Below are 24,854 nucleotides of genomic sequence, written 5' to 3'. Positions count from 1 at the left end.
ACAAGAGCACATACCTACAATAAGTTATGTTGTTCAGGCAACGGAATGGATAAAACAGCCCACATAAGCATATTTGGCTCCTCTGAATGTGCTTAGAATTTCCAGTATTTTTTTTCCAGTTTTTTATACAATTCAATCAGCTCTTCAGAAAAAAACAAATATATATATCATAGGTAGAAGCAGAGAAGAGCACCAGAATAACTCACAGCCAGATTATTCTTTTAAATCATCCTAAATTACTCATTCCTAGTGCTGGCTGTGACTGTACACAATCTCTGTTGCTGTGGTACAATTTATGTTCCTTCAAAATTTACAGAAGTGTTGCTCTGTGCTCTGTCCGCATTCTGTCTGTACTCCATGCAGCGTTCTGTGCAGACCCAGAGAAAGCATCTTATTTCCTATGTGCTAAAAGTTTGACGAAATGACATCAAAGAATTGTTTGCTTCTTTGTTTCCACATTATTCCATAGAAACAGACTATGTTTAAGAACCTTCAGATCACAGTGGGGTACCTACTCACCTATCTGAACATTTGTGACATAATTTCATCATCTCCATTTTAGTTCTAACTAAAATTTGAATACCAACTGTGAGTTTTACTTGTTACTGTCACCATCAGACAGATACTACTGAATCACAGAAGTTGTTCTAGTTAAAGGGAGATAATAGGACCCTTTTGAAAGCATACAGTAATGTGGAAGATGATGACCCAGAGCATGTATGTGAAATACCTACAGATATTAAGTGTTTCTACCACAGAGCAAGGGCTGTTCAGAAAGGAAAGAATTACTGTCAGGTCTCAGGTGAGACTGTAAAGAATCACTTCAAAAATCTACTACTTGCCCATAAGGAAAGAGAGTGAATAGCTGTTCTTGAAAATCCCACCCTTCAAACAATCTAGGCTAGGGCCTGGGTTGGCTTAGGGCCACTCCATCCAAGCCCCAGGGTGCTGAGATGGGCTTGATCCCCTTCATGCCAAGGCTGGGCAGGAGCTGCTCCTTGCTCCTGCTGTCCACCCCAGGGCTTGCCAGGCCTGAGGTTTCTTTGTGCATCATCAACTGGGGCTGGGATCCAGTGTCAGAACGAGCCAAGGCACACCCATGCCTCCCTGCACCAGGAACACCATCCCCCCCCTGCACACAGAAGATGATTACCTCCCTCTCCCGATCCAGCCAGGCTGAGGAAAAGGAAGGCTCTTACCACAGCACCTTTACTATCAGCAAGGCAGATAATAAAAACTCTCCCAGCAGTGTGCTGTACTCCTGTAACCCACGCCTCCCTCCTCCACCCTGCTCAGCATCACCTGGCCCCTAATGCACTGCTCCCTGCCTGACAGCTCTGCTCTGTGACCAGCACATCTCTGTCCCCTCTGCTATGCAAACCCTGTCCCCGAGCCCTGCCCAGGCAGGCTCTGAGGGGTGCAGCCTTGCTCCAGCCCCAGCTGCCGCTCCCTGGAAGTCGCAGGGCACTGTGCAGAAGGTGAGGCTTGGCAGTGCTATTAAAAACTATTAAGCAAAGGACCTCAAAGGATCTTGGAAAAGTAAGCACCAAATGAAGAAACAGGACAGGGCAACTGGAAAATATTCAGAATATTTTAGGAATTCTATTACATATTCACTAGGTACCAAGGTTATCTATACCGCCTATAACATAAATTGTGCTGGCGTCCAACCCCGTCACCTCCAGCTCCGCTGTCTGGTCCCTGCCATGCTGGAGAAGGACCAGTTGGTTCAGCAGGGAATGCAGCTGGTGCTCTCCTTCGTACACCAGCACTTCGCTTGAACTTCCGTGGCATGTGAGGATAATCTCTCTGGAAGTAGGGATTGTAGTAGCAGAGGAGCTGCAAAGTGCAGAGGAGAAGAGTTAGATGCTGCCATTTCCCGATCGGAAAAGACAAAGGTACGACAGCTAATCATTAGAATCTCAGAAGACAGAGAGGACTCTCAGGGAGGAGAAATGGAGGGTTTCCACAAGCACAGAAGTGGGTTTGGAAACCCCCGTACCACCAACTTGCAGCCGCCTCAGCTGGGACCGGCCACCAGTGCCACCTGTCCCAAGCCATGTTCGATGGGAAGGGGGACTGCGTACCTCGCCAGAAGCAGGCATGGCTCCGGCTGCTGGGAACCGAGCACGGGAGGCCGATGTTGGCAAATCCGCTTCAGTAATGAAGAATTTGTGCAGATGAAGCCAGCGGATGAATGTTATCATGCTGCCGATGTCGAAAGCACTTAGAGGCCCTGTTGTTCCCAGCACTTCTGTTCTGAACAGGTTTTCCTCGATCACAATGATGTTTCCATCATCGCTCCACCAAATGGACTGAAAGCGATCACTGTCCACGATCTCACGGAGCTTTCTCAGAAAGGAGGCTGACGAGACACTGCCTCTGATGTTGCTAGAGCCGTTCTTGGGAAGATTCAGCCGACGTGTTTTTGCAGTGGGTTCCTTCTTTGATTTTTGAGAAGTGTTTTCTCCTTGGATCTGTCCTAAGGCAGCTCCACGAGCTGCTCTTTTACCCCGTCTCTCTGCAGTGGGAGAAGCTGAGACTTTCAACTCAGAAGATTTGTCCATTATAATGACTGATTGTTTGGCCTGACAGAAAGTTCTGCACTCAGGGGTTTCCCCAGCCGACAAGGATCGTCCTGCCAAGCAGCACGATGGAGCGCGATGGCACCGTGGGGTGAGGAATGGGGAGTGGGTTGGGACGTTCACAGAGGTCACCACGGTGACGGTTCCGCATCACGGTGACGTCACAGACAGGTGTCTGTTTGCTAGGGAAATGGGGCGGCGGCATCCTTGTTAATTAGGGAAATTGGTGAGGACCGTATCGCTCTGTGCAACGACCTGAAAGGAAGTTGTATCAAAGTGGGGATCAGCCTCTTCTCCCATTAACAGTGATAGGATGAGGAGTAATGGCCTTAGGACACACCAGGGGAAGCTCTGCTGCCTTTCCCATGTCTTCTCCCTGAAGAACAGGCAGCTCCAGCTCACACCCTGTACCTCCCCCCTACCACTGTGTGCTGCCATCTTTGCTGGGACCAGATCAAGAACAGAAATGAAATCTCCCTTGTGTACCCCCCACCCATGGACTTAGGAAGACTAAGCACCAAATGAAGAAATAGGACAGGACAACTGGAAAATATTGTGAACATTTATCACTTCAAAACTCTACTATTTGCCTATAAGGAAAGAGAGTGAACAGCTGTTCTTGAAAATCCCACCCTTCAAACAATCCAAAATCGGAGAATTTTGAACATGCTGGAACCGTAATAATACAGCTCAAAATTTCCTGCCTGGAATATGTTGGAAGGACCACATTGTTAACAAACAACAAACTCAGACTGCTGAAATGTTATAAGGGGAGTTAAACATTTGAGAATATACAAGTAGTGAATTAATTCTTCTATTTTATGTTCCTGACAATTTGTTGCTTACCTAGAAGTAATCAGTAAGTTAAAATCAGTTACCTGATACTAAAAACTATTTAGAAGTCATGCATCTCATCTGAAATTCATGGAAGGCATTTCATACCACACTAGAATACAAATATTTGTATGTAGTATATTCTGCGTTTACACCTCGAACAGAGCATACAATCACAGGAAAGAATAGCCAGCTTCACTCATTCTGTGCTGTGCTAAGGAGGATTATGCTTAATTCCACTGGGACCTGCTTCTCTCTGGAAGAATGCAATTCAGTATTCCTGTTAACATGCGTATGATAAAGGGTATGGGTAGAAACCTTGCAAGCAGGATACAGGAAATACTACCCTTACTGCCCTGCAATGAAAGCAACAGCCTTCTAAGGCTCTGTCCTCTTGAATTATCAGCAGTGACTGCTAAATAAATAAATAAAAACACTCTGGTCCTATTCAGTTTTTTTCTGGAATTTACAGGAGATTTTAGAAACAATAAACTGAGTTGAAATGCTGTAACAAAAGAGTTCATCTGGGTCTTATAAGGCACAGTTTGTGGGTTCACTAGCCACTGCTGGGCTTTGCCAGACTTGCCTGCCCAGCAGGCCCCCAGTGCTCCCCTCCAGCTCTGTGCCATTCTGCCATTTCCCACACCTGGCTCAATTTCTGAGACTAAGCCAAAGTCTACAGCGCCTGCCAGTGCTGATAGCTAGGTGCTATGACACTCAACAGTTAATTGGCTCCGGAGGGTTTTCACTTATTCCTGCGGTGTTTTCGCGCGCTCCTGCAAGGATTTTACCATTTCATCGCTAGTTTGCTTAGCCTGCTCTAGTTCATGCAGCCGGGGTTTGCCACGAGAGGGAGCACGGAGACCGGCCGTCAGACACGGGAAGCCCGGCACGGAGGGGGAGGAACCAACCTGCCAACCTTCCTCCCTACCAACCTTCCTCCCTTCCTCCCTTCCTCCCTTCCCACCAGGGAAGGGCCAGGCTTGGAGGCAGATGCAGCCCAGGCAGGGTAAGTGGGCAGAGCCACAGCTGTTTGCTGGATGTGCATCACTACAAGTTCAGATCATCAGGCAAACTTACGGTCTGCTCTCCCAGATCCACAGAAATTCAGCTGCCTGCAGAGCATCACAGAAACAGCTTTTCCCAGACCTGCATCTCTGAAGGAAAAGGGACTGGGGGTACCCTGGTCGGGCTGGAAAATGAAATCACCACCCACTGTATCCTAGCACAAAGCTTGACAACACGTTTGTCTACCGCCTTGAAAGCAGAACCTGAAAGCATACAACCACCCTTCCCTATACCACAAGATGCCTTCCTTTTACACAGAGATCTTCATGGATGTAATCGTGTGTGGTAGGAAGAAGGAGGCAGCAGCAGACAAGGACTGCCCAAATGCTGTCCTGTTCCTGGGCTTCACTTCCTACTGTGAAAGCAAGAGCAGAGACAGCTGTGCTGAAGGAGAACTAGGAAAGAAGGATGTGGAGGTGGTGGACAGGAAGCACTGCTGGCCCACACGGGCAGCTGATGCTCCAAGACCTCACTGAGTGCTGCACGCCTGGACTCAGGCTGTCCTATTTATTTTTTTTTCTTTTCTGCTCTGCTTTGCCAGGATGTTGCAAAACATAGATGATAAATATAAACAACCTAGAGCTTCCTTTTATTCTCTGCAGCCCAGAAGCATCCAGGCACAGCATCCTAGTGTCTCAGTTCAGGGGAAACAGCAGCCATCCTAAGATGGAGACAACTTTCCTCAGGATGCAAAGACAGTCCTACAGCTGAATCAGGGAGAGCTCTGCTGTGTGAGAAGAGAAGCTGAGCTGAGCCAACCCAGACCCTGACAGTTTGCAGAGAACTACACACAGCAGCTTTCCATCACAGCTTCTAGAAATTGAGGTTTCTAATAAACTGGCCAGAACAGGTGAGGTGCACCCAGTGATTTCCAGAAGGATGTTTCTACAAAAATACTGCTAGGTCACGAGTACACCCTGCCCCATGAGCTGCCTCGACAAGGGGAGGGGGTCTCTCACAGCTCTGTGGGTAGTAGATGTACATGAGCCTCATTCCTCTCAAGAAGCTAAATCATTCTGGGTATGAGGAGGGAGGAAGGCTGAAAAAGCCCTGAGCCAGCAGGAAACCTGCGGTGGGAAGCTCTGAGTCATCTCCAACCACTGAAATTGGTCTCCCCTGCAGCCTCCATATGGTTTGCATGTGTCTCCAGATTCCCTAGAACACAACAGAGCATCTGTGTGCCTTGCAGAGAAACCACATGCTGTGCATGTCTGTGTCTGTTTGTGTGTGTGTTGGAAAGAAGAGCTCAGTGGTCTGATGTTTTTGATCTCTCCACGATCAGCCCAGTGCTGAGCTAGGTGAGTTTAGGACAAAACTAAGAAGCAAGTCTTCATTTAGATGAACTGCCAAAACTGTGGTATGTACACCGCCACACTCTTTTCAACACGGGCAGCAAAGAATGTTACCATAAAACAACCCTTCCACAGGCCTTGTGTGTGATCTGAACATCTAGGCAGACACAACTCTCCTGCACAACCTCTGGATCATTTCTAAGATGGACTTGCATTGTTCTGCTTGCCCCATTGCTCCCTCTCCAGGAGCTGAGACTCACTTTCCAAAAGGACATTCGAGATATGGCTGAGGAAGAGTTTCTTTGCATGTCTCTCAAAAACACAGATCCCTCCATCATGATAACTTTTGGGGTTGTCTGGGGAGGTTTTGTGTTTGTTCAGCAGTGGTCTCAAGAAGATTGAGACTGCCAATCCCAGAGAGGAATTGGAGGCAGAGAGTCTGCTGCATCACCACTTCGGTGTCATCAGACAGCATTTCTAGGGTGCTGAATCATGTGGTTTGGGTGCTGAGTCATGTCTGCTTGAGCTGTTTGGGTGCTAAGTCACATCTGCTTGAGTTGCCCCTTCCTGATCCTGCTGGCACAGGGAACCTCTGTGTAGCCCCGTGGTGCGTGTGCTTCTCTCAGTGTCCGCAGCTGCCAGAGGCTGCACAGCCAAGCCAGCCAAACCAAGTGCTCCCACACTCACTCTTGTGGACCCATGGGGAGGCCAAAGGGGCCCCTGGCCAAAATACTTCAGTCCCTTCTGTTCTGCATTGAGGCTTTATTACTTCCAAGATCATCTGCTGCACTGGACGCTTACCCTGAACTTTCCTCTGCAGTGTCCCCATGGCTCCAAAAACCCCCAGCACACACCCTGCCTGTGGGCTGTATGCCTGCTCACAGCCACATTGCCAAGGGATAAATCCCAAAATGTCCTACCTCCTCCCCTCCTCCTGTTTTTCTGTCTCAAAGGCATAGGTGAAATTCGGGCAAGTTAAATATGCTGTGAAATATCTGGTATTCTGGGTGGAGGAGATAAGAGGCCTGGCTTTAATCAGCCCTCTTTGTTCCAGCAGGACTGCCACAGCTACCTCCAGCTCTTTTCTGCCCATGCTGGGTGAAGGGATAGCAATTTTCTGCTTGGAAACATGGCAAGAGGAAACACCACTTCTTGAAAAGCCTGAAACTGGCTACAGGAGGGGACCAGCAAACCAGCACTCCCGGCATTTCCCTGTTGGCATCTGTTCCTTTGCACTACTCCTATATTATGGGCACTCTGAGAGCAATCCTGCTATTTGTGTGCTTTCTCAGAACTTCTAATCTGCTTCCAAATCAGCCTTCCCTCCCTTTGCCTGAACACAGTCAGGGTATGTCCCTGCAGCATCCCACAGGATGAACATATACCAGAGAACTGCCCAAGCTAAGTGTCTGACTGCAAGGGAACTCAAGCATGTGGGCAACCACACAGGTTCTCTTAAAGCCTATGTTGAGTAGAAGGAAACTGAGGCACAGAAAGGCCAAGACATGTTGCTGCCAGTCCAGTGTTTCCCACATTCCTACTGCATGATAAAATATCGCATGGCCTCAAGGATAAGGTGAACCACCATGTCTTTTGTGGGCTGGTCCCTGCCACCCCAGCAGAGATGCTCCCTCAGGGCAGAACTGAGCTCGACACAGATGTAGATTCTCTACATAGTTGAGGCAAACTGGTCAGGAAGATGAGCTAATCCAGTGCATCAGCTGGAGGCACCGAGTTTTCTATTGAGCCTTGGGAGTATGATGTGGTGCAGAAGAGGATTTTTTGCACAAGGCTCAGCAAAGCAGTTGTTCAGTTCAAATTGACAGACAAATGTTTGAGGGAGCATACCAGAAAGGTTAGCAAAGACCTTCCTGAGCTGCATGCTCTTTTTTCACATCCTGGGGGGCTGCTGTTCCCTGACTAAAGATCATGCAGCCAACACATGTTAGAAATCAAGCCTGCGAGGCCAAGGCTGTGGCTTGTCTTAAAGGAGCAGCCTCACAAAACTGAGAAATGGATCTGGATTTCTGCTCCAGAAGGTGCAATCTCAGAAGGAATGAATGCCCTGGCTAGCCCAGCTCAAGAGGGATCCAATTTAGGCTAATCCAGTGGATCCTGAATGTATTGTCACCTCCATAAAACCTGGGAAAATCACATTACTAAACTGCACATTCAGCTGTCATGCCTGAAGCAAAGCCAAATAGAATCTGAGGGGCAGACTGCAAAACTCACACAGCTCACATCCCTGTGCAGGCGATATCTGCCTGGTTTCCCCTATCCCAGCGTTTTTCTGATGATACAAGACCCCAGCAAAACACTCTCTCCCACTTTCCTGCACTGGTTCTGCATCATTGAGTGCTGAGGAAACAAAATTCCAGGCTCAGCTGGCCCAGTTCTCCTCGTGCACAGACCAGGAAATATTAGAAGTGAAAAACAACTCCACAGCCAGTCTCAAGAGGCTTTTTTTTTTTTTTAATCTGGCTCCCATCCAATTTTCTTTTTGCAGTCCAAGTGCTGGTCCTGCCCTCACTTAGGCTTGGCTGTTTTGCAAACCTCCCATCTCCACGGAACAGAGAGCAGCTCCAAACTACTGAGCGTTTGCAGCTCCAGGCATCCTGCTGCTCACCAGCAGAGCCCAGGTGGGCCCTTGCCCCACTCTATGGAGCAGCACATCAACCAGGACCACAGCTACCCAAGCTGCTACCCAAGGTTCTGCGCATGCATCCACGTTCCAAATTGCAAATGCATTTGGCCCCTCCAGCCCTTCTCCACCATCAGTTACTGTTGCATTTGGCACCTCACCTTTCTTTTGTCTTCCACTTCCAGACACAGTGCCGGGGCAGGACAGCACCAAACCAGTGCCTGAGCAGAGCACACACAGACACTTTAGGCTGGAAGATCCCCTAGTCTCAGCAGTATTATTCTTGATATAACTTGGAGGTGGAAGGGACAGCATTTCCTCCCCAGGTCCCTACAACACAGATCACCATGAATTCAGCAACCACTTCCCACAGAAAGAGTGGATGCTGGGAAAGGCCAATAGAGATCTTTGGACAGAGAGTGATTAGATCGGCGATCTGAAGACATTTGTGCAGAGCTTGCATTATTCAAGGCTTAGCAAAGTCTTTAATAAAAGCAGTAAAACCAGATAAGGTGACTTGTTACTCACTTCCCCATGTCTGGGAATCCATAACTACTTAGTCACGTGGCTGCCCAGCATGCGGCACATATCAGCACCCCAGAGAAGCCTGACATACCTGGCCACTGCTGCAGGATTACTGCAAATGCGTGCACGCTTAGGGCTTGAGACTACGAAAGCACTGAGATAATGAACCCACCATCACCTCAGGGGAAAGCAAGTATGTATGGGGGGAGACCTGCAGAGGAAACCCTCTCAAAACTGTTCCTGGGGTACGTGCCCTGCAACTCAGGCCACAGAGCAAGGGTCAGGAGATATGATGAGGGGCCCTCCAGATGTGGCCAGGAGCTCCAGTGCTCCACAAATAAAGCCATTTGTACATGGAGAGGTGAATAAACAAGCGAAGGACACTGCAAGGATACTTGAGAGGTTCTAGTTCAAGCTCCTGCCCTGGCATCTGAGGGAAAGGACTATTCCTGTACTCCCCTAGCTGATCCCAAGGCAATTATGGAGCTGCTGCTTTACCCCCAGACACACAAAGGAACCAGAGCAGCTGCGAAGACATGTCAAAAGAGATAATGGAACTGCTCCTTTGTTTTAAATAGGTGGTACCTGTGAATAGTCCCCTCCTCCTGCATCCCAACCAGCAGCTCCCTGGGGAAATCTGTTAGCAGAAAGCCAGAGCTTTTGGGATTCAGTGGAAGACAGAGTGCCGTTTCTGGCAGGCAGGGTGTAGTAGGACAAGTTCCTTTCCTGAGGAAAGAAAACCATCAAAACCCTGCCACTCATGGTGTGCAAGCACTCAGGAAGCAAGGCACGGGTGCGCTGGCTCTTCGCAGCAGCTCTCCGCACTCCGGAGGTGAGGGGCTGCCTTGCTGCGGCTGCAGCACTGCTTGTGTCCCCGCCTCCATCAGGGGCCGCAACCAAGGACTGGCCTCTCCTGCTCACAGTCAGCTCCCCATTTTGCTATAAATCATAAAGTTTACCCCCAGAGTATCACTTGGGGTTACAGGAGCAGACAGTGGATTTGGCCCGGGGCCAGACCACATTATTCCCACACCCCATCCTTAGAGAAGAGACAGCAGCTCTGGGAGAACTTAGTGTTTGTGTACGAAGCTCTCACTTCCATTGCGGAGGTAAAAACGCTACAGACCACGGCCACCTGAGTACAAAGCAGCGACAGCAGTCATCAGGCAGCAGCCCTTCTCCAGGTTTTCTGTTTGCTTTCCAAACAACTCAACATACCCACTCAGGAGGACAGGGAACACCGCTCACCAGCAGAGCACGGCCTTGGGGTCAGCTATCAGAGCACAACCAAACGCTGCTCCCAGCCAGCACCGGGGCCAGGATGCTTTCTCAGCGATGCACAGTGTGGGATGAACCCCTGGGAAAGGCCCAGCGGCCATCAATACCTTTCTGCAAACAGTTGCCTCTGGAGCGACCCGCTTACCCCGGCACTCCGTGGGGACGCGCGGTCTGCATCACCCAACTCATTATCCCACCCAACCACGAGACCTGCTGCTCCCAGCACAGGGGCCCTCCACCACCGCAGCACTGCGTGCCCGAGCCCCGCACCTCCACAGCCCCGCCAACACCCGCCTCGCTTCTCCATACGCGCACAGAGGGGAGGCGCGGGACAAACACTAACCCGGGGCCCACCCCCACTCCCACCCGGGGCCGCCCCCGTCCGTATCCCCGCCCCGGTCCGTCCCGCCGGAGCTGCGGGGCACTTGGGAGGCGGGGGGATCGGCCATGGCTCCGCAGCAGCCCAGCTCCGGGCAGTACCTGCGCTCCGACAGCGGCGGCTCTGCCACCCGCATGCTGGGGGACGGCCCCGGCGCCGACCCCGTGGGGCTGCCGGGACGGCGGCGGCGGTGCGGGCCGCTGTGGGGCAGCGTGGCCGTCGTGGCCATCCTCGCCCTGCAGATCGCGTCCACCACCGGACTCTTTGTCTACTTCACCATGGCCATCTCCAAGGTGAGCGCGGCGCGGGGCCCCGAGGGCGGCTGGGCGAGGGCTGCACCCCGGGACGGCCCCGAGCCGCGGCTCCGCTCCCGGCGTGGGACGGCGCTTCGCGATGGGGAACGGGGCTCCTCCGCGGATCCCGGCGGAGCCGCTCCCTGCCCGGGCTTAAACTGAGGCCGCGGGTCCGGGCAGGAGCCGGAGAAGGGGCTTCACGGGCTCCCCTCGGTCCCCGTGCCCTGCCCTGCCCTTCTCATCCCACCAGGACTGCTGCAGCCTTCTTCCCCTTTGTGAGGCTTGGGGGACCTCGCAGCGGGAGCTCTCAGGCGCTTGGTCCTATTGAATGGCACCAAATAGCTGTGATGTGGTGCAGCCCTCCTCGCCTGCGCTGAGCATCGCTCCTGCCAAGCTGCTCCCGAGCTCAGCTCCCCTGGACCAGGTGCTGCAGCCAAATCCTGCCATTGACGGCTGCACCGCTGCTGCCTGATGGGCATCAGCAGCCAGAGAGCTGCAGGGCCCCCTGACTGCCCTTACACAGACAGCGCCCTCGCAGCAACAAACTGCACGGGACAGCCCTGGTGCTGTTAACAGGCCCCGCACACACACTGCTGCCCCTGCTAAGGCAGGTCTACAGCGTTCCCACAGCAGTGGAAGGGATGAACCCCAAACAGCACAGATGGAGAACCGCCAAGCAGCAATCTGGGCTGTTCTACTCATGATAACCGTCAGCTCTAGTGAGCAAGGGCCCATCATTAGAAGGGCACCGGAGTGCCAAGCTTTGCCCAAAACCACAAGAGAGAAGGGAAAGTGGAATAAGTCCCTGGGTGAAGGAGGAAGCGTCTGCTTGCTGACCATTTCAGCATCCTTCAGAGCAGACTCCAGCCTCCAGATTTTCTTTCCTTCCCTGGATCTCCTGTGGCACCCATTACAAAGGATTTACGTGAGAGGCATCAGCAGGAGAACGGAAATGTGGGCAGACAGAGCCTCAGGGAAGGGCTGAAGGAAGAAAGCCATTTACATTGATCTTTGGAATAACTGTTGGAGTCTCTCACTGGACCCCAGCACTCAGAACTCAGTATCCCGAGGGCACTGAATAGCTTGCATTGGCCAGCCTCCCTCACCCAAAACACACGCACACACAGTCTGTCCACCTGTTTTACAGAAGTTTCTTTCACTTTTCATTTAATTTAAACACCCTGCTCTGTGGCAGCTTCCCAGGAGGGGACACAGACAAGGTAGGGACTGCAACTATGCTGTACAGTGAGAGGTGCTGGTGGCACATGCAACAAGCCTTAATCAAGGCAATTAGCAGAGCCAGGCAGTTGGCAGTGGCCTGAGGGGTGTGGATGCAGTGCTCATTGTTATGCTGAGACTGTGCCACCACATTACCAGGGCAGACCCTGATTATATGTGCCTACAACACCGCAGTAGTGCTACTGGCAGCACAGAGGAGCTGGCTGCATGCGCTGGCTCTGCCCAAGCATGCATTATGTTGGAGAGTTTCACGCAAGCAGCCCCATCCCGGTGGGATTTACAGCAGGCACTGTGCTTCCACCCAGTCAGACAAGCATGTCTTTGTAAGGCTGCAGCCCAAAGCCACCCCAAGTGAAACCCTGCGAGGGCTGCACTCACCCTCCTGCAGTCATCTGGCTGTGTCAGCACAACAGCACGTCTCTGAAATCAGCACTGCAGCCCCTCTCTCACCCACTGGGCTCCTGATAAATCCAGCCCAATTATGCATACAACAAAATAAAAATAAAAAAAAATAGAGAAAGAAAGCAGACTTTTTATCTTACCACATACAGCCTCCATGCTGGTCCCTGAATCCCACTGATCCTGGTCAGGAGGTAGGGAGGTGTCTGGTGGGAGCTGCGGGCTGCAGCGACCCAACTCAGGGAAGCACAGGATGCTGGTGGGATTTACAGAGCAGCCAAGGGCTGCTAGGTCGGGTTCCCATGATCTGGGAACGACCCAGGTGGTGAAGGCAGGCTGGTCCAGGTGCCTGCACTGCTTCCCAGCTCTTGAGTGCTGATTTCAGGGCAGACATCCCATCTGGGCCCTGGTTTTCCCACAGCCATCTGTGTCTGTCATCCAGGCAGCAGCTGTGCAGAATTGGGCCAGGTCAGCCTAGGGACATGCTGGCATGGCACAGCTCACCACGCAGCAGCCCACAACACATGGAAGGAAGGCTTCCTTTCCCCAGCTGCAATCCAGCACAGATTACAAAGTGTTTGAGCTCTGTCTGGGCTGATGCAGTACTTGGGGTCTGGTCTCCAGCCAGTACTGCTCAGCCCTGGGAGGGAAGAGATGTGTGAGAGCTTGGTTTACAACAAGCTCAGCGGCAGTAAATTACAGAACCTCATCACCATGGAGCAAACTGCATGCTTGGAGCCAAGCACTGCAGGACAACCCCTTGCCCAGGGTCTGTGAATGCCTTCACAGCTAAGGCAGGAGCAGAAGAGATGAAGGACATGGAAAAAGGGAAATTTCAGTGCCTCTCCTTTACTTGGTGCTCTGCAGCTTGCAAGAGTGTCTTTCCTTCATGCTCAGCACTGAAACTCAATGAGAGGGACTGTCACGTTTCCATAACCACTGAGATGAGAAAGCTTTTGCCACCCATGGCGATCATAGGTGGGCAAGATGAGATTTATCCCATTCAATTCACAAAACAGGTTTTGAACAGATCTTGGGACCCACTCAGCCTCCTTCCAACTAATTCCTTCACAGCAGAGCAGCTTCAGTCCGCATTTGTGTCCTGGTGGTACCAACCCATCCCACCAGCAGCTTCGTGCCCAGGGAAGTGCTGGGTTATGCTCCATTCCGTGGTGTGTCTGTGAGCATCCTGACACAGGAGGAGCCAGGCCAAAGGCAGCTGAGCTGGGCACAGATCCTGCAGGGATCCATCCCCACTGCACCCAGCCAAGCTGCACATGCTGCCTTACCCTGCTCTGTGCAGTCTGTGGACATCCAGGTGTTTCCATTCCAGCTCAAAGCTCAGTCACAGGGCAGCTCGGAGGAACTAAGGTGTCTGCAGCTTATCAATCAGCAGCAGGAAGGCTCCAACTTGGAAGAGCTGATCAGCAACCAGTCCTGCCTCAAGCTAGCCAACACCATCAAAGCCTACGTGGCCACGGTGAGTCTGGGGCTGCTGGCTGCAGGGCTGGGGAGGGTAGGACACATGAAAGGAGTGCTCCCATTTGCCTGCCTGCCTCAGTTTCCCCATCTGCTTCACCAGCGGCTGGCAGAGGCTTGATTTAAGCAGGTCTACAAGGAGGGGCTGCATGCCAAGCCCTCTGCACAGAGAAGATGGTAGGGTCCGGAAAAATGGAGAGAAAAAACATGTCAGTGAAAGCTTGGAAAGATGAGAGGAGCTGTGGGCAGGGAACAACGTTTGCATCTTTAAACCATGGGGTTGTTTTTCTTCTCTAATGGTTCAGGTGACGGAGAACGTTATCAGCAGGAGCGTGGTGAATGGTGAGTTCATCCCACTGAGCACCGGGCACAGGAGTTGGGGTTCCACTCATGGGGAACCTCTGCTGCACAGCATCACGGGTCAGTGAGCTGCAGTGGGAGCTGGGCCACGTCCACGTGCACACAGCTCAGCGTGGGGCCGGCGGTGCCAGCAGGTCAAGGGTGTTCGGCCGCTCCCGGGGCAAACTCCAGCCAGCACAGTGCTGCGAGCTGGGGCAGGAGTGCAGACTGCCCCACTGGATGGGTGAAGGGCATACATCCCCTACATGTGTTAGAGGGACGTTGTGTCTGTCTGATTGAGACTGGGGAACCTGTGTACCCAGGGGGCAGTATGGAACTGTTAGATAATAATTGACTAAATGTTTTCACCCCCTGTGTAGGGTCAGTGAGGCGCTCTTGTGCCTCATGCTGTCTGGTTGCTGAGTAAGGATGTGCCAGCATGGGTCTGGGGATCCCCACGTACTCTGCTCCCTAAAGCCATTTGTCCCTTTCCTTGCAGAGGCCCAGAGGAGCTACTTCAACACATCAGAGGGGCAGTTTCCTACCAAAACACTCGGCAAACCCTCAGCACATCTCACCCTCCGATCACAGAACCCGGCCCAGGACGGTGAGCCAGGAGAGGCCAGCAGGGCACTGAGGGGCTTCTAGGGTGGGGATGGGGAAAAGATCATAGAATCATTAGATCTACCCCAGAGAGCTGAGCATGGGAGGTTGCATTTGCTGGCAGATGGGAAGAAGTTTGTCCTCTCCAGTACAAGACCACCCTCCCCTCCTCACTTCCAAGCTGGATAGCTGCAGCAGCACAATAGGGCCACCCCCGCCTTTCTCCTGGCCATGAATGGTGCCCCTCGGCACAGTGCTCTCCCTTAGTGACTCCGCTTTCTCCTCAGGAAGCTCGAGGCGCTTTGGGAACCTCTCGCAGTCCTGCCGCCACGCCATCACTCGGTGGGAGGACAGCACCATCCACTCACACCTGCAGAACATCACGTACCAGGACGGCCGGCTGCGGGTCAACCAGGCAGGCAAATACTACGTCTACTCCCAGATCTATTTCCGCTATTCCCGCGATGGGGCCGGCGCCCGTGTCTCAGTGCCACAGCTCGTGCAGTGCATCAACTGGAAGACGTCCTACAGCCAGCCCATCCTCCTGCTTAAAGGAGTGGGCACCAAGTGCTGGGCACCTGAGGCAGACTACGGCCTCCACGCTCTCTACCAGGGCGGACTGTTTGAGCTCAAGGCTGGCGATGAGCTTTTTGTCTCCGTCTCCTCGCTAGCCATCGACTACAACGACGCAGCAGCCAGCTATTTTGGGGCCTTCCGGCTCGACCTGTGACAGCCTTCTCATCCTCATACCTTCCCTCTGCTTTTGCTGGATTGACTCTTCTGCGTGGCCTCGGGCAGCAGCAATTTGAGCTGCGAGTGTGTGCAGCTCCTCTCGTTGTGCTGTTGTCTTCCCCTGTGTGGGACAGTGGCTCAATGGCCAGGGGTCCAGCTGGGCCTGGCACAGTGTCATTCCCTGCACCTGCTGTGCCTGGTGGGTGTCAGCTGGAGCACGGAACACAGAGCAGGACACGCTTCCACCAAGAGCCACACTGCCAGGATGCCTTGTATCCACTTGGTCTCCATCCATGTGCCTCCAACCCCAGCAAGACAGAGGCTCAGGGCTCACATCCACAACTTTAGATCAATCTTCCTCATGGCAGGACCACCCTCTGCAAGTCTGAATCCAGACTTGGCACACGCAAGCAGCAAACTGCTGCCAGCCATGCTGCCAGGCTCTCAGACCCTGAGCTGGAGGTGCTGGGGCAGAATTGAAGGTTAGCAGAGAGCAGCAGTATGGGGAGCATGGCTACAGGGCTGCTCACCACCGCACGGTTGAGCAGCCTGCAGGAACAAGACAGATCCAACATCAGCTTCCAGGAAACAGTCAAAGAGTTTCAGTTCAGAGCAGTTAGAAACCTGGGCCTGTGCCAGCAGTCAGCTTCTGAGGAGGCAAAGAGCAGGGCAATAGCTGCAATAATTACCAGCACAAGCAGCTGCACCCAGGCATGTGGCAGAGATGCATTCCTTGCTGGGGTTAGACACTGCATCAACAGAGCCCAGTGTGTGGCACGTGGAGAGTATCACCTGTCCCCAGAGAGCCACACCAATGAGAATGACATCACTGCTCGGGGCTGGGAAAGGTGCTGAGAGCAGGAATAAGCTGGGGAGCTGCAGATCTGCAAGACTGGCACCTTGGGCTGGTTCTCACCAGGCCAGCATGAGCAGCAGCACAGCATGTACAGCTCTCCAGGTGCTTCTCTGTGGCCCACACAAACCCCTGACAGTGAGGAAGGGACACTGAACTATGGCATCAGCTGTGCCCAGGGTGCACTCCAGCCCTCAGCAGCTCTCCATGAGCCTCATGTAACAGCAGTGACATGCAGAAAAGCGATGCCCCAGCCATTTACTGGTCCATCCTGTGGGGCAGCTCACATGCGCAGGACCACCAAGACGAGGAGCCTGATGTCTCACCTCCCTTTGCTTCTGACCTAGCATCCCTTTCCTTGGGGTTTTGTTTCTACCAGCACTGTTGGGCAGCACAGCCACTCTTTGCTCACATCGGTTGTCACCCTCCAGGATTGCCACCCAGACCACGCTTCAGCTTGGGCAGTAGTAGCACAGGACCCAGGACAAAACCAAACCCCTGTTGCTAAACCTCCAGGACACACCTGACACAAAAAAACAGTTTTGTGCAGAGCAGAGCATGATAAAGCTGCCTCGGCCCTCGGACACTGTGTGGACATAGACCACTTTTGTAATTACTTGTGTACTCTGTATCATATTAAGAATGTTGACGTACAGGGACAGGCCAGCAGCACAAGCTGCCATGAAGGACACAAGCACCTCTCCTGCCAGCACAGTTCTGGAGGGGGTCTCAGTGCTGTTTCAATAAATCCTGTACTACATCACTGGCCTCGCACCTCTGTGCAGCAGCCTCATGGTGGGTACTTAGCCCTGTACACAGAGCAGTAATAGTGCTGGCCCAACCAGACAGCATGATGTCTGTGTCAGCACACCCACCTGTTATGTGCTAGCACGCTGTGAAGCACGAGAGTGCTGTGCAGCCCTTCACTGCAGATCAGATGTATCTGCTCTCCCATTGCATTCCTTGCCATAGCTCATAGCCCAGCACAGAGGCTGTCTGCGGGCAGAGCATGGCACAGCTTGGGCACAGAGGGTTGGTTTGCCCACTGCAGAGTTGTGCTCCCAGCCCTGCTCCCAGCACAGCGCCTGCAGCAAGGCACTGGCAGTAGTGGAGCAGCTCAAGTGCTGAGTGAGAGCTGTGAGTGCCAAGGCCACCTGGGGGAACAGGTATGTGACTCCCAGCAGCTCCAGCCCTGCAACTTACAGACAGCAAAGGCTGCAGGCAATAGCAGGGTCTTGCCTCATCTTGCATCACTAACAGCTCCACAGCCCAGGCTGAGGTCATGCCCAGGCAGCTGCACCCTTTCCCTGTGAATGCCCCAGGCTTTCCCAGAGAAACACATCTCTGCTTCCAAACAGAAGCAGTGGGAGCGAGGGCCTTGGGAGGCTAGCTACATCCTTCCCAGCTGCCCAGGGGAGTCCTTGAGCTGCTCCTCTTTCCTTCTGGCTTGCTGAGCCAGACCAAGGCTGCTAGGGCCTGGGTTGGCTTAGGGCCACTCCATCCAAGCCCCAGGGTGCTGAGATGGGCTTGATCCCCTTCATGCCAAGGCTGGGCAGGAGCTGCTCCTTGCTCCTGCTGTCCACCCCAGGGCTTGCCAGGCCTGAGGTTTCTTTGTGCATCATCAACTGGGGCTGGGATCCAGTGTCAGAACGAGCCAAGGCACACCCATGCCTCCCTGCACCAGGAACACCATCCCCCCCCTGCACACAGAAGATGATTACCTCCCTCTCCCGATCCAGCCAGGCTGAGGAAAAGGAAGGCTCTTACCACACCACTTTTACTATCAGCAAGGCAGATAATAAAAACTCTCCCAGCAGTGTGCTGTACTCCTGTAACCCACGCCTCCCTCCTCCACCCTGCTCAGCATCACCTGGCCCCTAATGCACTGCTCCCTGCCTGACAGCTCTGCTCTGTGACCAGCACATCTCTGTCCCCTCTGCTATGCAAACCCTGTCCCCGAGCCCTGCCCAGGCAGGCTCTGAGGGGTGCAGCCTTGCTCCAGCCCCAGCTGCCGCTCCCTGGAAGTCGCAGGGCACTGTGCAGAAGGTGAGGCTTGGCAGTGCTATTAAAAACTATTAAGCAAAGGACCTCAAAGGATCTTGGAAAAGTAAGCACCAAATGAAGAAACAGGACAGGGCAACTGGAAAATATTCAGAATATTTTAGGAATTCTATTACATATTCACTAGGTACCAAGGTTATCTATACCGCCTATAACATAAATTGTGCTGGCGTCCAACCCCGTCACCTCCAGCTCCGCTGTCTGGTCCCTGCCATGCTGGAGAAGGACCAGTTGGTTCAGCAGGGAATGCAGCTGGTGCTCTCCTTCGTACACCAGCACTTCGCTTGAACTTCCGTGGCATGTGAGGATAATCTCTCTGGAAGTAGGGATTGTAGTAGCAGAGGAGCTGCAAAGTGCAGAGGAGAAGAGTTAGATGCTGCCATTTCCCGATCGGAAAAGACAAAGGTACAACAGCTAATCATTAGAATCTCAGAAGACAGAGAGGACTCTCAGGGAGGAGGAATGGAGGGTTTCCACAAGCACAGAAGTGGGTTTGGAAACCCCCGTACCACCAACTTGCAGCCGCCTCAGCTGGGACCGGCCACCAGTGCCACCTGTCCCAAGCCATGTTCGATGGGAAGGGGGACTGCGTACCTCGCCAGAAGCAGGCATGGCTCCGGCTGCTGGGAACCGAGCACGGGAGGCCGATGTTGGCAAATCCGCTTCAGTAATGAAGAATTTGTGCAGATGAAGCCAGCGGATGAATGTTATCATGCTGCCGATGTCGAAAGCACTTAGAGGCCCTGTTGTTCCCAGCACTTCTGTTCTGAACAGGTTTTCCTCGATCACAATGATGTTTCCATCATCGCTCCACCAAATGGACTGAAAGCGATCACTGTCCACGATCTCACGGAGCTTTCTCAGAAAGGAGGCTGACGAGACACTGCCTCTGATGTTGCTAGAGCCGTTCTTGGGAAGATTCAGCCGACGTGTTTTTGCAGTGGGTTCCTTCTTTGATTTTTGAGAAGTGTTTTCTCCTTGGATCTGTCCTAAGGCAGCTCCACGAGCTGCTCTTTTACCCCGTCTCTCTGCAGTGGGAGAAGCTGAGACTTTCAACTCAGAAGATTTGTCCATTATAATGACTGATTGTTTGGCCTGACAGAAAGTTCTGCACTCAGGGGTTTCCCAGCCGACAAGGATCGTCCTGCCAAGCAGCACGATGGAGCGCGATGGCACCGTGGGGTGAGGAATGGGGAGTGGGTTGGGACGTTCACAGAGGTCACCACGGTGACGGTTCCGCATCACGGTGACGTCACAGACAGGTGTCTGTTTGCTAGGGAAATGGGGCGGCGGCATCCTTGTTAATTAGGGAAATTGGTGAGGATCGTATCGCTCTGTGCAACGACCTGAGAGGAAGTTGTATCAAAGTGGGGATCAGCCTCTTCTCCCATTAACAGTGATAGGATGAGGAGTAATGGCCTTAGGACACACCAGGGGAAGCTCTGCTGCCTTTCCCATGTCTTCTCCCTGAAGAACAGGCAGCTCCAGCTCACACCCTGTACCTCCCCCCTACCACTGTGTGCTGCCATCATTGCTGGGACCAGATCAAGAACAGAAATGAAATCTCCCTTGTGTACCCCCCACCCATGGACTTAGGAAGACTAAGCACCAAATGAAGAAAAAGGACAGGACAACTGGAAAATATTCTGAACATTTATTTCTAGAACTTCTATATTCTATTAACTTGCTACCTACTTTATCTATACTGCTTATAACATAAATTGTGCTGGCGTCCAACCCCGTCACCTCCAGCTCCGCTGTCTGGTCCCAGCCATGGTGGAGAAGGACCAATTTGTCCAGGAGAGGCAGCCCTCATTGCATCAGTCTAGTTGGCTTCTGGTGCTAGTTAAAAACCCTTCAAAATGTACTTTGTTTCTTGCATTTCTCATCTTTGCACCACCGCAGTGAGCAGCAGCAGCAATCAGCCTTCCAAGGCCCTGCCAGGAAATGGAGCAGGTGGCTCAAAGGTTATCTGTGAAACAGCTGAGCTTTCCACCAGTACAGAGGGGCAGCTAGAGCCACATTATTGTTTTACATGCAGCAACCAGGAGCTGACAGCACTCCAGGTAAACCATCCTGCTGCATGACCTGGGACCCAGTGCCATGTGAGGCGATGAGCTGCTCCAGTGTCCTGCATGGGAGATGCTTTTGTAGAAGATGAATTGCAAAGCCAGCTGGCAGCCTCACTGGAGCAGTGAGAGCCAGGCAGAGCTGGGCAAAGGGAGAAACAATGGTCTGGAGAAAACATATCTGGCACAATGGGGTGTAGAGTTTGGGTCTCAGCTGCACAACTTCTGTGGCTCTGCAGCTTTTCCAGTTCGTGTGTGTGTGTGCTCCATAGGGCCCAGGCATTCCCCAGGAATGGACCTGCTGCCAATAGCACTGCTGAAGCTGCTGGGTAGAACGGGCCTGCAGCCACACTGCAGGACACCAGGCTCTGATGGAGCAGTCCCCACACTGCTTCAGCTCCGTGGGGGGCTGGGCTGCCTCACTGCCTTTCTCTGCCAGTGCCTGACAGCCCAGAGCTCAGGAAGCAGGGACGGGGGAAAGCTGTTCCTGCTGCCTCTGGAAAAGCAACAGTAGTATAGCACAGGTGCTCCAGTCTTCCCTTCATGCATTACAGTCATGGAAAGCTCCAACAGCCTTCAGCAGCAAGCTCTCTCCACCTCTCAGTCCATCAGTCCAAAGTGATGTTATCAGCAAGCATGGCTTCCCAAATCTCATCTGCTTCAGGGCTTATTCCTGGTGTCACTCTCAACACCAGTCAAAGACCCTCACTGACACCAAGTCATGGATTTTACACCAAAAATCCTATACGTGCCTGTATATACGTGGGTGTGTGCATGTGGATAAACACACACACACACCATCTGCCACTCTGCAGCACATAATACCATCCGTGCCATTACTCATCGGCTTGCCTGTGGCAGTGTTACTTTGCCCAGCAGTGATTTCCTCCTCCTGTAGGGCACAGGCAGACCAGGGGTAATGCTGGGTGGGTGCTGGCTGCGTGCCTGCCTGTGCTTCTGCAAGGAAACTGTGGCTGCTGGGAAATGGATCACTGCTAAACCTCGGTGCCAGCAGCCTGGTTACAAAACTACTCCAGTTAATGGAAAACAAATTTGCCTTCCACATTCCAAAGGCAGAAGGAATGACACAGACACTCTTCACAAGTGCCACTCTGGGTTTCTACCATCACAGAGCAGAATGGTCCAGGAAAAACATTGCACCTCAGACTGAAGCACTCCTTGAAAACACTCCAAAAACAAGCACAGAGTAAATCCATCACAGAACCAGCACAGACCCCTTCCCTCACCACGACCCCCTGCACCCCAGGCCTGGGGAGAGCTGTCTGCCAGGTGGCACTCCAGAAGCCTCTCCTGCCCTTTTTTGGTGCTTTAAGAAATACAGGAGACGGGGACAGAATGATGGCTCTAATAACATGTTCAGGTTGACCTTAATTCTCATGGCTTCGCTGTATTTATTTGATCTGGACACACACTCCTTCCTTGTAGCTGCTGCCAAAGTAAGGTCTTATCTTTGCTGTCTCGGAAGCTCTGCTCCCAGCTCATTGTGTGGCTGCACAGACAGCTCAGACAAACTTGCCAGACAGCCCAGGACCTTTACAAAGCTAACTCTGCTGCTCTGAGTCTCAAAATAAATTCTGTTGTTGTTGACCAGTTCATCAGTACATCCAAGTCCTTTGTTCCCTTCCAAGCGAGATCTGCTTTTACTCTCAAGTCCCAAGCCTAGAACGAGTTCTCAGATGTAAGGAGGAAATCAATGCTGAAAAACACACCAACACCCCAGGAAATCATTTCTTGGAACACTGTAAATAAAGCTCGTAAAGAGAAAGCACATGCAGGAGGTTACAGCCCTGCTATCACACAAACCCAGGCACAACAATCCCCAGAGCTCCTCCTACGCCCCATGCCTACTTCCCTGTGCATCCGTTGTCGCCAGGAGGGGCTCATCACAGAGAATCTGTTAATCCTTGCAAGAGGTAAATGAAACACAGCAAACCTATCTCCTTCAGCAAGGCAGATTCAAGCAGCTGGAGGAAGCAGGGGGCTCTTCAAACCAGTCCTATATACAGGAAAACAGCACGGCTGGGGCACAGCAAGCAGCATTTCTTGCTTAGCTGCTGAACTCATAGGCTTGATTTCATTTATTAAGAGTATGGATTTATAAAACCACATATCAAATCCCACCCTGAACTGCCTCCAGCTATGACTTAAATAATGATCTGTTTCCTGGAAAGAAACTCTCGGGCTCCTCCTGGAGTCTCTCTGAAAGGAAAACAACACAACAGCAAGAACTGCACAGGGCAAAACCCTTCCCAGCAGCTACAAGTTCCCTGGGCAGGGAAACCCATTTCCAAGCCAGCATTAGGGTCAACATAGAAAATGCTTCCGCTCAATACAACTGAGCATAGTGTCTGCCCTACACAGAATGTCTGATGAAAGTCTTACTCATTCTGGTCAGAGTTAAAGTGATGAGACACTCCATTAAATAAAACCAAACAGCTAGGAGCCTCTGCAATGGGCAGCTTACCAAGGCATCAGCCCCGGTATGGAGCTATACACCCATCCCAATAAAACCTCCCATGAGCCCTGTGCTCTGGCATTGCTGCTGCACCTAATGGAATAATGTTAACCATGCAGTTCTGCTGCAAGTTTCCCAGTAGAAAACGACAGCTCAGAAAGAAGTCTGGAGCTGGAATGAGTATTTTCATTACCAGGACATGATTTCCATCAGTCTTCATGCAGTCAGTGGATTTCCAATGAGAGTAGCTACAAAATTGCTCTGAGCTTCTCTTTTCACCTGGCTCTGACACACCAGACAGCTGTTCTTTAAACTGTGCATTCACAGGAATGTATGAATTCACAGGATGCATGAGTGGAAAAGTATGCTCAGGTGACGGGGAGCTTCTCCCTTCTCAGAAGCTAGCAAAACAAAGCCTCTTAGCATTGCAAAACTTTTTTATTTGCCCACCTTCTTCATGTTTGGTTTGGCACCATGAGGATTTGGCTTCTCTATAAGCCCAGCCCTTCCAGGCTTTCCCACTGATTCAGCATGTTTCCTCTCCTTCTCACCTTCCCGTGCACTATTTTCTCAGTCAACCTCTCCTGGACAGCTCCTCATGCCAGGAAGCCGTGTGATAGGCACTGACCGCTCTTTGTCCCCACTCCACCCACAACATCACCTTCAGAAACCCCAAAATTAGTTCTTTCTGCAGCTTCTCAAGCAATCCTGTCCTCCCCAGGCTCAGCTGACAGCTCAGAGGAACCACCTGCACACAGGAGAGCACAGAATGCTGGAGAACCAGCATGCAGAAGGTGCATGGCTGTGCCCCAGCCACTAACAGTCCCTTGTGGTCAGCTCTTATCTAATGTGGGGCAGCTCCTGGTCTGCTTGCAGCAGCCCCTCCACTACCAAAACCATACCACAAGCCAACACGTTGGTCCAATGCCAGTATGAGCTTTGCATTTCAAATGCTCCCAGTCTCACAGGACAGCCATGCTGTGTGGTCAGCTCTGACAGCTTCCACTCTGCCCTGCCAGCCTCCACAACAGCTTCTCAGCTGGGGATTAAGGCAGCAGTGGCACTCCAGCCCTGGGATTTTTTGTCAGCACCTCTTCCAGCTGCCTGGCACACAGGGCTAGGGCTACTGCAGCCTTCCCACGAGCAGTTCCTCCTTTCCCCTCTGAGATAAGGGGGCTCAGCCAACACTGAACAGCTCAGCTCCTGCCAGCTGCACTGACAGCAGTGAGCTCTATTTTCACTAACAAGCCTCAGCCACAGATAGTGAAATGATGTCTGCTATAGGCAGAAGCCATTATGAATACAGTAACCTTCAAAGGCATTTGAAATAAGTATATATTATTATTATTGTAATATATTACATATTAAATATTATTCCATTAAACTCTCACCACTTCATTAACAGAAAAATAATTTGAACAAGGATTTGTGGGAGCATAGACTTGGAATAGAGCAACTCAGGAACAAGTTACGTTGCTGATAGTGGTCAGGAAAGGTTTTTATTGCATAGTTGTTGGTAAAATGAGACACCGAGCGGTGAATATACATAAAGTGGCAGTGTTCTCCATCCTAGAGCCAGGATCCAAGCCTGAGTTTGGTGTGGGGCTGAGGAGAGGAGCAGGGAACAGAAAATGCATCCATGTAAACATCCCAGGCTCAGGAGTCTCCATTAAGACATCCTCAGCAACATAAGACACTGCTGATTAAGG

At 52.0% G+C, this 24,854-nt stretch overlaps 3 protein-coding genes across 3 annotated transcripts in view; 1 reads left to right on the top strand and 2 right to left on the bottom strand.

Annotated features, from left to right (window-relative positions):
• Positions 1 to 2,990, bottom strand: part of LOC136044449 (heat shock transcription factor, Y-linked-like) — a 132,539-nt gene extending 129,549 nt beyond the window's left edge. The window contains exons 1-2 of the mRNA XM_065729776.1: positions 2,088 to 2,990; positions 1,625 to 1,839 (exon numbers count right to left, since the gene is read on the bottom strand). Of these exons, the coding sequence (XP_065585848.1) occupies positions 1,630 to 1,839; positions 2,088 to 2,567 (690 nt within the window). The 5' untranslated portion in view covers positions 2,568 to 2,990 and the 3' untranslated portion in view covers positions 1,625 to 1,629. The remainder of the gene's footprint in view (positions 1 to 1,624; positions 1,840 to 2,087) is intronic.
• A 7,663-nt stretch (positions 2,991 to 10,653) lies between these two features.
• Positions 10,654 to 16,454, top strand: LOC136044287 (tumor necrosis factor ligand superfamily member 10-like). Its single transcript, XM_065729527.1, has 5 exons — positions 10,654 to 10,895; positions 13,867 to 14,013; positions 14,318 to 14,354; positions 14,851 to 14,958; positions 15,242 to 16,454. The coding sequence occupies exons 1-5, from the start codon at positions 10,671 to 10,673 to the stop codon at positions 15,682 to 15,684; spliced, it is 960 nt and encodes a 319-aa protein (XP_065585599.1). The 5' UTR covers positions 10,654 to 10,670; the 3' UTR covers positions 15,685 to 16,454.
• A 2,279-nt stretch (positions 16,455 to 18,733) lies between these two features.
• On the bottom strand, positions 18,734 to 19,684 carry LOC136044448 (heat shock transcription factor, Y-linked-like). Its single transcript, XM_065729775.1, has 2 exons — positions 19,195 to 19,684; positions 18,734 to 18,946 (listed from the first exon to the last, which is right to left on the bottom strand). Exons 1-2 carry the CDS (start codon positions 19,672 to 19,674, stop codon positions 18,737 to 18,739), a joined length of 690 nt encoding a protein of 229 aa, XP_065585847.1. The 5' UTR covers positions 19,675 to 19,684; the 3' UTR covers positions 18,734 to 18,736.
• Positions 19,685 to 24,854: the final 5,170 nt, after the last annotated feature.

Source organism: Cyrtonyx montezumae, unplaced genomic scaffold (genome assembly GCF_038088225.1).
Source record: "Cyrtonyx montezumae isolate F1298 unplaced genomic scaffold, pur_monq_1.0 scaffold_11, whole genome shotgun sequence".
NCBI lineage: Eukaryota > Metazoa > Chordata > Aves > Galliformes > Odontophoridae > Cyrtonyx > Cyrtonyx montezumae.
Note: the sequence above shows the minus strand (reverse complement) of the source record. Positions and strands in the feature narration are given on the sequence as shown.

What these genes read in the sequence shown, in the direction of transcription:
- LOC136044287 (XM_065729527.1), top strand. Translation starts at nt 10,671, where the DNA reads ATGGCTCCGCAGCAGCCCAGCTCCGGGCAGTACCTGCGCTCCGACAGC. An exon ending in TCACCATGGCCATCTCCAAG is followed by an intron (nt 10,896 to 13,866) that starts GTGAGCGCGGCG and finishes TTTCCATTCCAG; the next exon opens with CTCAAAGCTCAGTCACAGGG. An exon ending in ACAGAACCCGGCCCAGGACG is followed by an intron (nt 14,959 to 15,241) that starts GTGAGCCAGGAG and finishes CTTTCTCCTCAG; the next exon opens with GAAGCTCGAGGCGCTTTGGG.
- LOC136044448 (XM_065729775.1), bottom strand. Translation starts at nt 19,674, where the DNA reads ATGGACAAATCTTCTGAGTTGAAAGTCTCAGCTTCTCCCACTGCAGAG. An exon ending in CCATGCCTGCTTCTGGCGAG is followed by an intron (nt 18,947 to 19,194) that starts GTACGCAGTCCC and finishes TGCACTTTGCAG; the next exon opens with CTCCTCTGCTACTACAATCC.